Source organism: Hydra vulgaris, chromosome 07 (genome assembly GCF_038396675.1).
Source record: "Hydra vulgaris chromosome 07, alternate assembly HydraT2T_AEP".
Classification (NCBI taxonomy): domain Eukaryota; kingdom Metazoa; phylum Cnidaria; class Hydrozoa; order Anthoathecata; family Hydridae; genus Hydra; species Hydra vulgaris.
In genome coordinates this window covers 18,840,001-18,856,295 of record NC_088926.1, presented here as the reverse complement: position 1 = coordinate 18,856,295, position 16,295 = coordinate 18,840,001, and the positions used below count along the sequence as shown (strand labels likewise).

The window sequence follows — 16,295 nt, the reverse complement described above, 5'->3', positions numbered from 1 at the left end:
CATATTTTTAAAAAAATGCTATTTTATTGTTTTTTCATTTCAAAAAAAAAAACAAAAATAAAATAATGAAAATAAAAAAATTTAAAGCCATGGAATCTTTATAATTCATTTTAAACTTACCTATAATTAATAGTAATAAAAATGTGTCGTAAATATATAAAGTGTATATTTGTAATATCAAATTTTATTTGAAAATATTTGCGGTACTCCCAAACCTCAATTAAAATAAGTTCGTTAAATAATATGGTTTTACGCTATTTTTAAAAGGTTATTTATGTTATACATATTTTTAAACTCGTGGGAGTTACATATTAAAAACGTGTGCAAGTTAATTAATTGATAGCGGGGAGTAATTTTATGGTTATCTTAATTGTTATTGACATGTATAAATACTCATGAAAATTGACTCAGTGAGTAAAATGATATGAGTAACAGATTTACTAATAAGATATTTTTTTATTATAATATTTCAACAAAGATTCGAACAAAGCACTTAAAAGGTACTTTTTTTTTTTTTGTTCATTTATAATTGTTAATGTATTCTAAATTTTGTTCAATTTTAATTACGTGTGTATTAGTGTGTGATTTATCATTTTGAAATTTTTTTTTCCAGAAAAATATGAAAAAACAGAAATCCGGATGGGAAAAGAAGAAAAAAAAAATCCAAGCTGAGTTAAAGATATTGCAATCGGTACAAAAAACTCTCCCTGGATTCTTTGCATCATCATCAACTACTCCTATACCATCTGATTCCAATGATACCTTTGAAGCAATTACAGACGAGGTTTCTAGTCACATTAATTCAGTTGACTTTTCAATTTCGAAAACGTCAGACCATATTAGTATTTAATCCCTCCAAACATTGGATAACATAGATGATTCAATTAAACTTTGGCAAAGGCCAGCAACGGGACAAGAGGTAAGTTTTATAACTTGTACCCATCCAATTTAACCAAGCTCTGTAAAGAATACAGTATCCAGAGGTTATAAACGCAATATTGATAACGAACAAGATGAAACTGTACGTACATGGCTCAGCTTTAACCAGAAGAGAGAGAAATATTTTTGCAGTGTATGTATATGTTTTAATGGTGATGCTAACAACATTTTCGTGACTGGATGTCCGTTAGACCCAACCGGAAGATCACACTATCTACACAACATTAATAGACATGAGCTATCAGTTGCACACTCTGCAGCATTAGACGCATTCTTTATCTCTAAAGCAGGAAAATCCACTTTCTAGACCAAGGGATTAAAACAGTTGTAGACCAAAACCGTTTTGTTCTTAAAAGCATAATAAAAGCATTTCGCACTCTTGTTATGCAAGGCCTACCATGGCGTGGGCACCGAAACAAAAATGCTACCGCCATTTTGGAACCTTATTTGCGTCATGGAAACATTCAAGCCTTGTTAAAACTTCTTATAACAGTGGATCCAATGCTTAATTAACAGTGGAGGCAGCCTTCAGCCAACGAAAAGACATCGCAAAAATGTAAGTTTGGTAAAAAATCTGGTGCAGTTGGCAGAGGATCAAAAATTACCTGGCTTAGTAACGACACCTTTGTTTCAACGATTATTCCAGCGTGAATCAATTAATCTCTGCAACCCTGTTGAAATTGGAAGAAACTGGAAAATAATTTGACCACTTCTGGAGATATGCTGATTCATATTGCAAGGTAATAATATCAATATTAAATTACTTTGAATTATCTTGTTTGATTGCTTCATAATTATTTAACTTTGTTAAAAGAATATTTTGATACATATACATTCTAATGTTAAAATATTTGCATGTTAACTATTATATTTATAGGTACTTCAAAGAAATATATATGGTATCATGAAATTAGATCCTGAAAACTCAGAGTTGAAAAATGATTTAGAACGTTTAAGTATAGCATACGGGAACGGTGGTGGCAGTGTCCGTATGAAACAGCTATATGCGTTTCCGAGATCAACATTTCAAGAAATACGTTCTTTAATATTCGGTAATATACTGACAGAGATGCGTGCTAGATTTAGTGATAAAGGATGCGAGGATTTGAATACTTTGTGTTCAATTGTATGTTTAAATATGCTGATTTGTAAGACTGACAAAGAAATTGATGCGTACAATTTCAATACATATATCGCAAAATTCCCCTCATTGAACAACATTGATTGTGTTAGTCTTAGACAAGAACTCAAAATACTTCGACTCTATTTGAAAGCTCTTGGCTCACGTCGAATCGGGATACTGAATGACGACAATGAAATGGAAGATAGCGAAGCAGAAAATTCAGATAACGAAGAACGCGTATTGGCAGAAAATGACTACAAAATAGGAGCTCATAAAGAAAAGAATCATCTTGTGCACCAATGTCTTGTATGCACTTACAAGTAAGTTTTTCATATTTTATTATGTGTTCAGTTATTTATTATATTTTAAAATTAAATATGGTTATTTTTCCATACTTTAGATATATTCTGCAACGGAGAGCATTAGGCGGATCTTTGGCAATAAAAAATACGTTTCATATATATCACCATATTTTGATGATAAGTGTTGATATTGATGAGTGCGAGAGAGTATTTTTTGCTCTTAAACATGTAAAAAACAAATTAAGAAACAAATTGACCCAGGAACACACGCGAGATACGTTACTATGTTACTACAATGTGGATATTTTAAAGGAAATCCCTTTAGATGAAATTGTTAATATATTTGCAGCAGGAAGCCATGAACGACGCCGCCTTCTACTCGGATAGTTTTTTTTAATATATATTGTATATTTAAATATGCATTCCTTTTTTTAATCTGTCTGAGGACAGGATATTAATATAAACTGTATAAAAATAAAAAACTTTATTTATCATAAAACAAGTTTATATCTGTTTCGAAACGTTACAAAAATGCAAAACATAAGTTCGATACTTATTTATATAAACTTAATTTAAAATTTAACACCAAAACATTTTTCTTAAATGAATTAAAACGCTATACAATTACTATATTGTAATTGTATTGCGATTTAATTTATTAAAGAAAAATGTTTTGGGGTTAAATTTTTAAATTAAGTTAATTTAAGTTAATTTAATTATATAATAATAACTATTATTATTGTTGGGTATGTAGACTTATTTAAATTTATTTCGTCAACATTACGATCGTTAAAAACCATTTATGGGTTCATAATTTTTCTTATGAAAAAAATATATCATAATACGTCTTGAAACATCTACTTTGTTTTCAGAGCAATATTATTATTATGCAAAATACTAATATAATTGCGCTCAAAGCTAAAGACTTTATATCAAGCGATTAATAAAATTTAATTTGTGTAAACAGAAATATCGTAAATGATTGTGGAATTTCTATAAAATTTTGAAAAAATTTAAAATTTGCCAAAAGGCCCATATTTAGATGAAAAAGTGAAAAGCCCATGCGGGAATCCCGCATAGCCTCTGGTGCCACCACACCTCTGCAGTCACTGATAAAAACAAAATTTTCAGTGTAAATAGGCTTTAAAAATCACAGACCAAGAAAATCTAGATTTATTGAAAATGAGCTTTTATTAAACCCTATTGAAATTATTATAAAACAGCTGTTAGAAAATGTACATTTGACTGCAAGTCACGCTAGATTTAAATAGTTTTATACGTGTTTTGTAAAAAATAATAGTTCAGATTCTAGCCCCAGTTCACTTTTCTTTGAAACTGATAATAAAATATCAATCTAATACTTATTTATGTCGATAACTGATAATAAAATGTCAATTTAATTAAATTTAAGTAAACAGATAATAAAATATCAATTTATATACTTATTTAGCATTATATTATATAATACTAAATACCAGGGATGCGGATTCCGAAAAAAGACTCCGGATTTGAAAGTCACAAAAAGATTACTTTATCCTAGTTTTTGGTATCCAGGAGCTCTAAAAATATAAATAAGTTTATGGACTACTAATAGGAAAAAAATTAAGACTTTTAGGTTAGAGGAACAATCGCTTTTTAAGCCCGGAGTCCTTAGGTATAATGGCGGCAAGGACTCCAGGACTCCTAGGCTTAAAAACAATAAGTTTCAAGTCATTAAATCTCATCAATTTTTTTATTATAGCAGATAATAAGTCAACAAACATGTTTAGAGCTTCTGGACACTACAGACTTGGAAAAAGTAAGGATGTAAAGCCGGAGTCCTTTTGGGACTCCGCATCCATGCTAAATACAATTTAAATATAAAGAACTGTGAGAAAGTTTTACATAAAAAAATTATACCAAAACATACAGGATATACACAACGTTAAATAAACATACAGTCTGGATAAGTTCAATCAAATGATCTAACTGCTTAGTTGAAAAGTTCTGCGCTGCACTGGCAATAATATTGTGAATATTATCAACAACAGTGATGTGTTTACCAGATTGCATAGACCATATAGTTGTAAGTTCTTCTAATGATATCTTTGTGCATACAAATTCCACAACTTTTTTTAATTTTTCACAATACTGGGATTGATGCAAAATGTCTAATCAAATGAATAAATTTTAAGAATTTTAGATAATAATAACAAACTTGAAGTATAAAATATTTATAAAATTAAGAGATAAAAATAAAAATTATTATACATATAAAACTACAAATATATCAATAGCAGCGTTGCATGGTTTTAACCAAATGGTTTAAACCATGGTTTAAACCATATTTATCAGCTGTATATATGTATGTATGTATGTATATATATATATATATATATATATATATATATATATATATATATATATATATATATATATATATATATATATATATATATATATATATATATAAATACATACATATATACAGCTGATAAATATTTGAAAATTGATAAGTTTTTCACACAATCAAGCCTCAAAGAGATAGATTTATTTGATCTTGGTAGATCAAATAAAGCAACTTGGTAGATTTATATACAGTACAAACTCTAGCTTCAGAACAGTTGAACACAAAGAATTTTATATATAAAAAATAAAAAATTTATCAATATGTTTTATCCAGGATACACTCTACCTAATAGAACTCAAATTGGAGGAGAAATATTAGATAGGGTTTACGCAGAAGAAATTAAAAAATGTAATGTATTGAATGGGAAAATTGTAGCCATGTCTTTAGATGGCTGGAGTAATGAGCATAATGAACCTTTAGTTTGTATCTCTGTAATTACAGATAAAATTAACATTTTAGTAGAAACAATCAACACTTCTGGTCATTCACATACTGCTGAATATCTTACACAATTAGCAAGAGAAGCAATAGATTCTGTAAGATGTAAATTTGGATGCACAGTAAAAAGCTTTGTGACTGACAATGCAGCTAATATGAAATCAATGAGACAAGTACTGTCATTTGAAAGAGATATTATCATAACTTATGGGTGTGCTGCTCATATGCTGAATCTTTTAGCAAATGATCTTAACATTAAAAATGTGAGCAAATGTTACACAAATAATAAAATATATAAGAAATAATCATAAAGCTGGAGCAATTTATAAATTAAATGGAGGAACAAAATTGCCACTTCCTACTGAAACTCGCTGGAATTCAGTATGTGATTCACTTGAAAAATATGTCAACTGTTGAAATTTTTAAAGATTTGATAAACAGTTTATCATTTCTATCAAATCTTTTTCAAACTTCAAATCAAATTTCAAACGAAAAAAAAAAAAAAATTGAATCTAGATACCTCCAGACTATCAGTGATGCTCATTTCCTGGCAAACACAAGAGATCCTAGATATTTTGGATGTAATCTTTCTGAAAATGAAAATGAAGCTGCCATGAGTTTCACAGATAAAGAGTTCAAGAATTTGTTACCAATAGTATTCAAATTAAAAGCCAAATCTGCTCCATTCGATAAAAGCTATTTGTATAGTGAATCTGTTTTAAAAAATGTATCACCAATAGAATGGTGCAAATCTCTAAAAATTGTTGATTGTAACATAATGGATATTGAAGGTTTATTAAATGCACCAGTTCTAGTGCTGGAATCGAAAGAATTTTTTCAACTTTTGCCCTTGTTCATTCTAAGTTAAGAAACCAATTGGGGGTAGAAAAAGCAGCAAAGTTTGTATTTATATAAAGAACATTAAACAATGATGTATTGAATAATTTTGATGAAATATTAATATTTATAAAAAATATAGTTTACTCAAATAAAATGCGTTATACTTTTTTTAATTTAAAAGGATAACTAAATACGGCATTATTTAATAAAAACCTAATTTTAACCAAAAAAACCGTGGTTTTTTAAAAAAAACCTATGGTTTTTGTTTTTTTTCAAAAAAAAACGGTTTTTTTGCAACCCTGATCAATAGTGATGTTACCCTCAGGTAATATACAGTTTAATAATAACAAATAACAACAACACATACTAGAAAAAGCTACTGATAACACTTTATTGTCTAGCATCCATTTCATTATGACGTCATATTGTAAAACATTAGTTCCACGATCTTTTGATTCACAATCTTTAATCAACCTGCATAGTTCTTTTAGGGCATTCATTCGTGAATTAAAATGTGATATGTGAAGCATTTTTAATAATGTAGATAAATGAAGTTGATTTACATGAGTTGTTTTATCACTCCACAATGCTTCACATACTACACTAAGTGTTCGTAGAAGGTCAAAAACTTTATCCACTTCCTACATATATGCAAAGGCAATATAAAAATTTCTTTAAAATTTTTTTTAATATTTAGATAAAATTACAGATTATTTCTATAAATACTTATTACCCAATAATATATAGACAGTTATCTTAATTAGCCTGTCATAGATAGCTTTTTGTTTTATCAAATTAAACAGAATCAAGATAGCTAAGAAAAAACTTCCTTAAAACTTCTTAAAAAAATATAAATTTATAACATTAATGTTAACTAAAATAATACTAAGTGTTAACTTTAATTAAAATTTACTTTTTCTTTCATGTCACTTTCTTTAAGTTCAGTAACAAACTTCACAACATTTGAAGCACAGTCGCTTAACTTGATACTTAAGACATCTTTGTTTAAATAAGGAGCACACAATCCAAGTGGTTTCCATAGGCATGATAAAATACTTGAAGTTAAGGTATCAACGTTATTTATTTGAGATATAAGAGCATCTAAACCACCTTTTAATGAGAACCGATTAAACAAGTCAACTAGCCAACCAAATGGATCCTGAAACATAAAATTTAATTATAAAACCAAGAAATTTTTTGATTTAAAATAAGTACTTTTTTAAAAGTATTTTATTAGGCAAAAAATAAAAATAATAGAGTTTAAAGTAATTGAAGATTAATTAATGCAAAACTATATGTTAAAAATGTAACTATATCGTTAAATAACAAAATAAATGAAAATAAAATTTTAATAAATTTTGTTATTTAACGATATAGTTTCAAGGACTTTTCTAAAAGCATGATGGGTGTTAAAAGCACGGATAAAAGGATGGACTTGAACTTTGAACGTGAACTTAAGACTTGAACCTTGATTACCAAGTGTTCTATTACTAGGCTGCTACCACATTTTAAGAAATTTTTGAAAAATTCAACAAAAGTTAGAGAAATGCTTTCTAGTTTCTACTTTTTTATTAGTTATACCATGTAGTTTGTTTACTTAAACTTCATAATTTTTTAACATCTATCTGCAGGCATTTTTCTATGTACTCAAATAAGACTAGTATTACAAAATATGATATTTGTTTAACATTTAAAATATGATATTTGTTGATATGATATTTGTATGAACATTAACATTCGTATATTACTGATTCTTTAATGACATCCATTAGCATAATGATAAACTGAAATTATTTATCTTGTACTTTAAAAAATTACAATTCGTGAAACAATTCTTTTGATATTTGCTTAACAGTCCATAAATATTCCTTTTATGTATTTGGATATTTAAAAATATGTTCAAAGGATTTAGTTTGAAGTAAAATGCAATAATAACAATCAAGTTGATAAAAAAAAAATTATGAATGGCAAGCCATTTTAAGCAACCATGCAAGAAACAATTGCGAAAAATGATTGATCTGTTTTATTGTTAAAATATGACATAACTTGGTTTAAACATGTTATGTCTTTTGTGAAATTTTTTACAGGTGTACATCTTTATACATCTTTATTTGGCAAGCATTTTACAAATATGTATGGAGTCTACTTTTGCTGCCACCAGATGTTTTAATTTATTGTTCATATTCAAAATACCATACTTTTTATCATGCATGAAATACTTCTGCAGTGTTTTTCATTACTACTATCACTTGTGCTTTTTCCATAATCCAGTTTGGGGTTTTACTAATTTATTTTTAAATACAACCTTCATAAGTGATAATAATTTTGTGAAAAATTTAACATACTAAAATGTTTTATAGACTTAATATTGGAATGGATATTTACTAATTGTTTACAATATATAATAACGACATTTAATACTTTTTGTATAATATATTTAATATATTTATTTAATAAAATATTTCTATGTTAATCATCATATAAGAGTTTGACACACAAAAACACAACACACACATACACATATATACACCTCCCAAGGCTCCAGAGTACTATAGTACTACGCTACAGCCAAGGATAAAACATTAGGGTAAAACATTATTTAGTTTATAAACAAATAACTGAAAGTGAAAAAAAATTTGCAATAATCAAAAGATAATAACTAAAATTTCAGAGAACGAATACTGTTGATAATAAAGTTTATTTTACAAACAATTACCAGTTTGACCAGAAACTGAAAACCTAGTAGCAGTCTTCTCCATTTGAAATTAAATGCCAGTGCAGAAAAAAGTTCTGGATGGTCATTTTTAAGTCAGCCTGTACGATTTAAAAATACTAGATTTATAAAAAACTAAAAAAAAAACTGGTAAAAAACAATTTAAAACAAAACGCTTTTTTTTTTTTTTGGCAAACGCTTTTTTATGCGCTCGCCAAAGTTTTTGCTGGTGTGTGGGCGAGCCCAAAAAGAGCAAGAAAGCGCTGGCTAAACGGAGAAGACAGTAGTAGTACAAGATGCATGATAAAATGTTTGATTTTATAAACTTTATTGCTTTTTGTTGTTTTTGCTTTATTTATTAGACTGACTTTTATAAAAACTATGATTGAAACTACCATCAATCTAAGATAAAGTTGTCCCCATACTTAAAAAATAGAGAGGCATTGTCTAGTACTGGATATTTTAATTGTTGTAGATATTTGATTTAGAGACTGTGTTACTATCCTAGTGGTGTAAATTCAGGTTTTTGTCTAGCTTTAAAATGCGACTACAACATTAAAAAAAAAAAAGTCTTTAAAACATTTTGAATTTCATTAAAGTGAGATTCTTTTTATTACGTTTAGTAAAACTATGTTTTATAATGTATATTACATATTGCAATGTAAATAATTATTGCAATGCTATATATATATATATATATATATATATATATATATATATATATATATATATATCTATATATATATATCTATATATATATATCTATATATATATATCTATATATATATATCTATATATATATATATCTATATATATATATATATATATATATATATATATATATATATATATATATATATATATATATATATATAGATCTCCTGCCTAGACTCTTCTACAGCTTGTGGCCCAGACAACATACCTGTTATTGTCTTGCAGAAGTGTTCTCCGGAGCTGTCATCTATACTCTCAAAACTAGTCAACAAGTGCTTATCAGAGTCTTGTTTTCCAGCCTGCTGGAAAGCCGCATCTATTATCCCTATCTTCAAAAATTCTGGGGAGCGATCTAACTACCATCCCATAAGTCTTCTTCCTATCATAAGCAAGGTTTTTGAATCTTTAATTAACAAACACTTAATTTCTCATCTTGAATCTAATAACTTACTTTCTGACCATCAATATGGATTTCGATCTTCTCGTTCTACAGCTGATTTGCTAACAGTAATAACTGACAGGTTTTATCGTGCATTAGATGAAGGTGGAGAGGTTAAGGCCATCGCTCTTGACATTTCAAAAGCGTTTGATAAAGTTTGGCATGCTGGTCTTCTCCATAAGCTTTTTTCTTATGGTGTATCCGGCAACATCTTTAAGATCATTGAATCCTTCCTTTCCAATCGTAGCATAAAAGTTGTCCTCGATGGACAACACTCTTCTTCTTATTCTGTAACTTCAGGGGTTCCTCAAGGTTCTATCCTTGGCCCTATACTCTTTTTAATTTACATTAACGATCTTCCAGATATTCTCACATCTAAGGTGGCATTGTTTGCTGATGATACTACCATTTATTCTTGTCGTGATAAGAAACCAACACCCTCTGATTGCCTGGAGGGGGCATTTGAGCTTGAAAAGGATCTCACTTCTGCTACAGCATGGGGCTCACAGTGGCTGGTGAACTTTAATTCAGATAAAACTCAATTTTTTTCAGCCAATCGTTATCGCAATAATTTAGATCTTCCTATATTTATGAACGGTGATGTACTCGATGAGTCACCTACTCTTCATCTTCTAGGATTAACTCTTACTTCCAATCTTTCTTGGAAACCATATATCAAATTAGTTGCAAAATTAGCATCTGCTAAGGTTGCATCTCTTTATCGAGCTCGCCACTTTCTTACTCTGGATTCTATTCTCTATCTCTATAAATCTCAAATCCGGCCTTGTATGGAATACTGTTGCCATATCTGGGGCGGATCTTCTAATGATGTCCTTTCTCTTTTAGACAAGGTGCAAAAACGCATTGTAAACATAGTTGGACCTGCTCTTGCAGCCAACCTCCAACCATTATCACATCGTCGTAATGTTGCTTCTCTTTCTCTTTTCTACAAATACTATAATGGGCACTGCTCTAAAGAGCTAGCGTCTCTTGTGCCATCTACTAAAATTCATTCTCGTGTTACTCGTCATTCAATTAAGTGTCATCCTTTTTCTGTGACTGTTCCTAAGTGCTCCAAAAACGCTTATTTGTCTAGTTTTTTTCCTCGAACATCAGCTCTTTGGAATTCGCTTCCTTCATCTTGCTTTCCTGATTCATATAATTTGCAATCTTTTAAATCGTCCGTCAATCGTTATCTTGCTCTACAACCTTCATCTTTTCTCTTACAGTAACTTCCAACTTTAATTAGTGGCTGCTTGCAGCCTCGTTGGAAGCGAAGATGTTTAAAACAAAAAAAAAATATATATATATATATATATATATATATATACATATATATATATATATATATATATATATATATATATATATATATATATATATATATATATATATATATATATACAGGCTTGGACGGGAATGGCGTGCGATTACGCGCTTTGTTTGACCACACACATAAAAAAAAATTTATATAATTTGACCACGGTTGCTTAGACGTTTTTGACAATATGAAGTTAGGTTTTTTTAAAGCAGTTGAGAAATGCGTTAAAAAAATATTAACAAAACTAAATTAAAAGGAACATTAAATAAATATAAAAAAAAAAGAATATTAACGAAAAAGATAAAAAAAACTTTAACTAAACTAAAAAAAATCGAACTCGAGGCGATAGTTATTTTAAGTTACGCTTTTACGTTTCAAATAATTAACTTTTATCTTCAGTGATGTTTTATAAAAGTTTTAGAAACGCGTTTACAAATCACTTTTAACGACCATTTAATAAATAAACAAGAGTATTATATATATTATTTAATTATATATATATATATATATATATATATATATATATATATATATATATATATATATATATATATATATATATATATATATATACCAAATATTTAATAACTAAATCTATTTTAAAGTCTTTTTAAAATAGTAATTTTCAATCGTTTCAAGCAATGATTAGTAAAAAAAAAAAAAGAAATTAGAAATAGTTCTTACTAAGCGAATTCTTTCAATTATTACATTATTACAATGCAATGTTATAATTTCATAAACAAAAGAAATTAGGTTATTAAAGCGTTTCGCAGCGAGTGGAAGATTTGTACAGATTAAAAATTAAATATAAGTTTAAGTATTGAAGGTTTTAAAAATGGCATCGGCGGCAAAAATAATTAAATTTAATAAGCCAATATCAAAGAGCTTAAAAACATTTCTGTTGTGGGGGAAAGAGGAATTTATCGGTTACACTGAAGAAAACGGATTAGTTATCAAAATATGGTGTAAGGTTTGCGCAAGAAACAAGTTTGCTATTTTAAGTGATCGTTCAGTTAGAGGAGTAATGGTTGGTTCTTTGAAGGCGTTTATTGAGGGAACTAGTGTGGTAACAAAACATCAGGTAAGATTAAAATTAAAAGCTCATTTGAATTTGCAAATACAGTAAATAATTTCAACTAAGTTTTTACTTACTTTATTCACAAATATTTAGTACAATATTTTTCCCGCGATAATTTATAAATTTGTCTTTATATTAAGTTTTTAATTTTTAAATTTTGATTTTTAAAATAGGTTGATCGTCATCTTGAAGGTCATATCCATAAACTGGCGCTGGAAATCGATAAGAGAAACCCAACTGAAGAAACTGGAATAGGCCACATTATAAATCCAGATAACCAGAACTCTTTATATAATAAGCAAAACATTCGTGAAGCGTATTTTAAGATGATAAAAACAGCATACGAAATGGCTTTAAAACCAAGCATGCCCCATAGTCATTTTGAAGTACTTATCAAATGCCAAAGACTTAATGGTGTGCAACTTGTAGAAGGAAAAGACCACAATCGAGCAGGTAATTCATTTTTTAAATTAATTTGATATTATTTAAGAAATTAACAAAGATCAAATAAATTTTCATTTATATTTAGCACGTCAATTTATCTCCTGCATCGCTAATGCCATTAAAGAAAAAATTGCTAAAATTGTTAAAGAGAAAAACTTTTTCTCCATACTTTCTGATGGCTCTCAAGCACGAAAAACAAAGGATGAGAAAGAGTTGGTTCTTGTTCGTGTTGAACGAGATGGCATACCTGCTTATCTCGTAGTATCTTTACTAGAGATGAACAGTTTGGGTGGTGTGAACGCTAATACCATTAAAAAGGGTATTGACAGCATTTTTAATGAATCAGGAAATATTCCTTTAACTGCAGATGCATATAAAAATAAACTTGTCAGCGCTACTTCTGACGGAGCTAGCGTTAACTTAGGCATGTATAATGGGGTCTTAACTCAAATGAAAAACAACAGAACATGGCTAGTTAAAATGCACTGCGTGAACCACCGTTTGGAACTGGCAATTAAAGATAGTGCAAGAAATATTGTTCAATATAGAGATTGTGATCAATTTTATACTACCATATTCCATTTATTTCGCAATTCTGGAAAATTAAAAAGTGAAGTTAAAAAAGCAGCAGAGGCACTAAATATTACATATTACACCTTGCCCAAAATATCAGGAACGCGCTTTGTTAGTCACAGAAGACGAGGATTGACAAGATTGGTACATAACTGGCCTGCAATTATTGTAGGCTTTGACAACGCACTTGTCAATCGCAATACCACAGCAGAAATGCGCGCTAAACTTTTCGGAATCTCCAAACGTTTGGATGACTACCGACTGTTATGCATGTTTTGCGGTTACTTAGACGTCTTAGAGAAATTGAGCCCGTTATCATTGGTTTTCGAAAAAAAAAACGTTGATGGTGCACGAGGTAAAACCAGCCATAGATCTAACTAAGGATTACTTGGTTGAATTAAGTAATGAAACAATAGACGATATACTTGATTCATATTTACTAAAATTTAGAATCAAGTACAAAGATGATACAACTACTCTTGTTTCTTCTTATTTCAAAGATGGACACGAGTTAAAAAAAACAAATGCAGAATTTGTTGACATTGAGCTTTACGATATGACTAACATTAACATTGATAGTATTAATGCTGCTATAGAAGTTAGAAAAACTGCAGTTAACATCATTAAACCATTAATAGACGATAGATTTAGTTCGTTGTCAAACACGGTCTTTGAATCAATGAGTTGGTTGGATCCCCAATTTTGGACAGCAGACAATATGTACGGCGATGCTAGCATCTCTTTATTAATAAGGGAATTTAAAATTCCTTTAGAATACGCAGGATTAAAAGTTGAAATGGTTCTCTCTGAATGGAATGCTTTTAAATTATTAATAAACACAGAGTATAAAGGAGTTACAACGGCGCTGCTATGGAAGAAAATTTTTGTTTATTATAGAAAAACTTTCCCAAACCTTCTTCTTCTTGTTGAACTAATAATGTGCATTTCTTGCTCAAACTCGTCTGTGGAACGGATTTTCAGTATACTAACCCTGATACTAAGTGATCGTCGTTTAAAAATGAGCAATCAGACAATGGAAGACGCAATATTGATAGCCGGGAATGATCCAAATTTTACCGTAGAAGAACGAGATGATATTTTGAATAGTGCCCTCAATATATACCTAAATAAACGCAGGGGGGTTCGCCTTGAATCAATGGAGGGCACTGATGCTGCACTAGAAACAATCGATAGTTCCGACGAAAGCTCCATTGACGACGAATATAGCTCAACATCTGAATCGGACTATTAAAGTTATTGTATTTGTCTTCTCAATTCCGTTTTTTTTAATCCAACAAAATACATTAAAAAAAATCAGAGCTTTTACATTTATCATAAAATATACATGCATGTCGTCCCATAAAGGCTGTCACAACAAATATTATTTATAAGTAAAAGATCATTAACTCTCTTCCGCGGATATTTTCATTCAAAAATAAAACACTATAATACTTTTAAAATCACTGCGCGAGAGTGCAAATAATTTCTAACTTCTACCTATTAGTTCAACTGAGCGTGACGTCTATTTTTGTCGACTTCTTATACAATAAAAAAAAAATTCAAATAACATTCTTGGATATTTTAAATACAAAGTGTCCACTTTTAAGAATCATTGCAAGTAACTAATCGATTTATTTGAAAATGTTTTATATATCGTATTTTATTATTAAAGTTTAAAAAAATAGTAATAGTATTTAAAAATCTTCACGTAATATAAAAGTTTTTAAAAAGATCAACGATCAACTTGAAATACAATAAAAAGTTATTTCTAACGCTATTTTAAACAGTTTTTTATCGACTCATTTCTAAAACTTAAAAGCAACCGTGGTTATATTGTCAAAAATATCTATAATATGCGTGGTCAAACCAAGCGCGTGATCGCACGCCATTCCCGTCCTAGCCTGTATATATATATATATATATATATATATATATATATATATATATATATATATATATATATATATTATCGACCCTAAAGAGGGTTGATAATATATATTTTCCTAAGTTTGAGGGTTGATATATATATATATATATATATATATATATATATATATATATATATATATATATATATATATATATATTGCAATATTCCTTATAAGATAAAATGCTATTTTCAAGGTTTTTCTTAAAAAATCTTTAAACACGTTTTAAGCTGTTGTGCAACCCAGAAAAAAAAATCTAATATAAAAGCCCCAATTTGCAAGTAAAGGTAAAAGAAGCTTATAAGCCATAGATGGTAGTCCTTCTAGTGGTAGTACCGTAGTAAAAATACTTACTAGTTACCATAGTAAAAATACTTAGAACTGATCTGCAAAATAGGTTAATGCCAAGAAAAATTGGTTTGTTACAAAACTTTTTGTAAAATGATAACCATTGAAAAAGATCATGCTTATCAAAAGAAAACTAATATAGTAGTAACAAGAATATAACAGTCAACTCCTAATCCCCAGATTTTAAATTTCATCTTTTGAAGGGTTTTACAAAAATCTTTAAAAAACCCACCACACAATAATATACCAAAACACCCCTTGAAAAATTTGTTTTAATACCTCATCTTCAAAACCATATTTGTCAAGGTTTGTCTTTCAGTATTTAAAGGTTGAAAAAAGTAACAACACACACAAAAAAAAAAATCAAATTTCTAAACAAATATTCTAATGCAATCTTGTACTTATGTGTAAGTGTAAATTTAAGATAAATTTACAGTAAAAGTAGGTCGATAAGTTTGCAACAAATAACTATCTTAAATATAAAACTTAATAACTATAATAATAATAAAATTATTGATTAACAAAAAAAAAATTTTAAATACTTTAAAAGCTTGTAACTAAAACAAACTTACCTTGTAAGAAGTGTATGGGGGACTCATAGCAGGACATTTTTCATAACCAAATATATCTTCATAATAGGTTCGATTCCATTTTCTTGATCTATTTTTGAAATGAAATTCTGATTCTGGATCAAAACATTTACACA

At 28.7% G+C, this 16,295-nt stretch overlaps 3 protein-coding genes across 4 annotated transcripts in view; 2 read left to right on the top strand and 1 right to left on the bottom strand.

The window, feature by feature from the left end:
• LOC100210564 (ubiquitin carboxyl-terminal hydrolase 24) overlaps nt 1-16,295 on the bottom strand; it is a 101,465-nt gene that overhangs the window by 68,583 nt on the left and 16,587 nt on the right. For both annotated transcript variants that reach the window (XM_065801283.1, XM_065801284.1), the window contains exons 2-5: nt 16,162-16,295; nt 6,945-7,190; nt 6,399-6,672; nt 4,303-4,514 (exon numbers count right to left, since the gene is read on the bottom strand). The exon at nt 16,162-16,295 is cut by the window's right edge and continues 492 nt beyond it. In XM_065801283.1, coding sequence (XP_065657355.1) covers nt 4,303-4,514; nt 6,399-6,672; nt 6,945-7,190; nt 16,162-16,295 — 866 coding nt within the window. The remainder of the gene's footprint in view (nt 1-4,302; nt 4,515-6,398; nt 6,673-6,944; nt 7,191-16,161) is intronic.
• Nucleotides 2,131-2,769, top strand: LOC136082335 (uncharacterized). The gene is made up of 2 exons (XM_065801285.1): nt 2,131-2,382; nt 2,463-2,769. Exons 1-2 carry the CDS (start codon nt 2,258-2,260, stop codon nt 2,749-2,751), a joined length of 414 nt encoding a protein of 137 aa, XP_065657357.1. The 5' UTR covers nt 2,131-2,257; the 3' UTR covers nt 2,752-2,769.
• On the top strand, nt 11,996-14,565 carry LOC136082193 (zinc finger protein 862-like). Its single transcript, XM_065800709.1, has 4 exons — nt 11,996-12,299; nt 12,470-12,749; nt 12,826-13,668; nt 13,730-14,565. The coding sequence occupies exons 1-4, from the start codon at nt 12,054-12,056 to the stop codon at nt 14,563-14,565; spliced, it is 2,205 nt and encodes a 734-aa protein (XP_065656781.1). The 5' UTR covers nt 11,996-12,053.

Coding starts and splice junctions, on each gene's coding strand:
- LOC136082335 (XM_065801285.1), top strand. CDS start 2,258: ATGGAAGATAGCGAAGCAGAAAATTCAGATAACGAAGAACGCGTATTG. Junction 2,383..2,462: donor TGTCTTGTATGCACTTACAA/GTAAGTTTTTCA, acceptor TCCATACTTTAG/ATATATTCTGCAACGGAGAG.
- LOC136082193 (XM_065800709.1), top strand. CDS start 12,054: ATGGCATCGGCGGCAAAAATAATTAAATTTAATAAGCCAATATCAAAG. Junction 12,300..12,469: donor GTGTGGTAACAAAACATCAG/GTAAGATTAAAA, acceptor TTTTTAAAATAG/GTTGATCGTCATCTTGAAGG. Junction 12,750..12,825: donor AAAAGACCACAATCGAGCAG/GTAATTCATTTT, acceptor ATTTATATTTAG/CACGTCAATTTATCTCCTGC.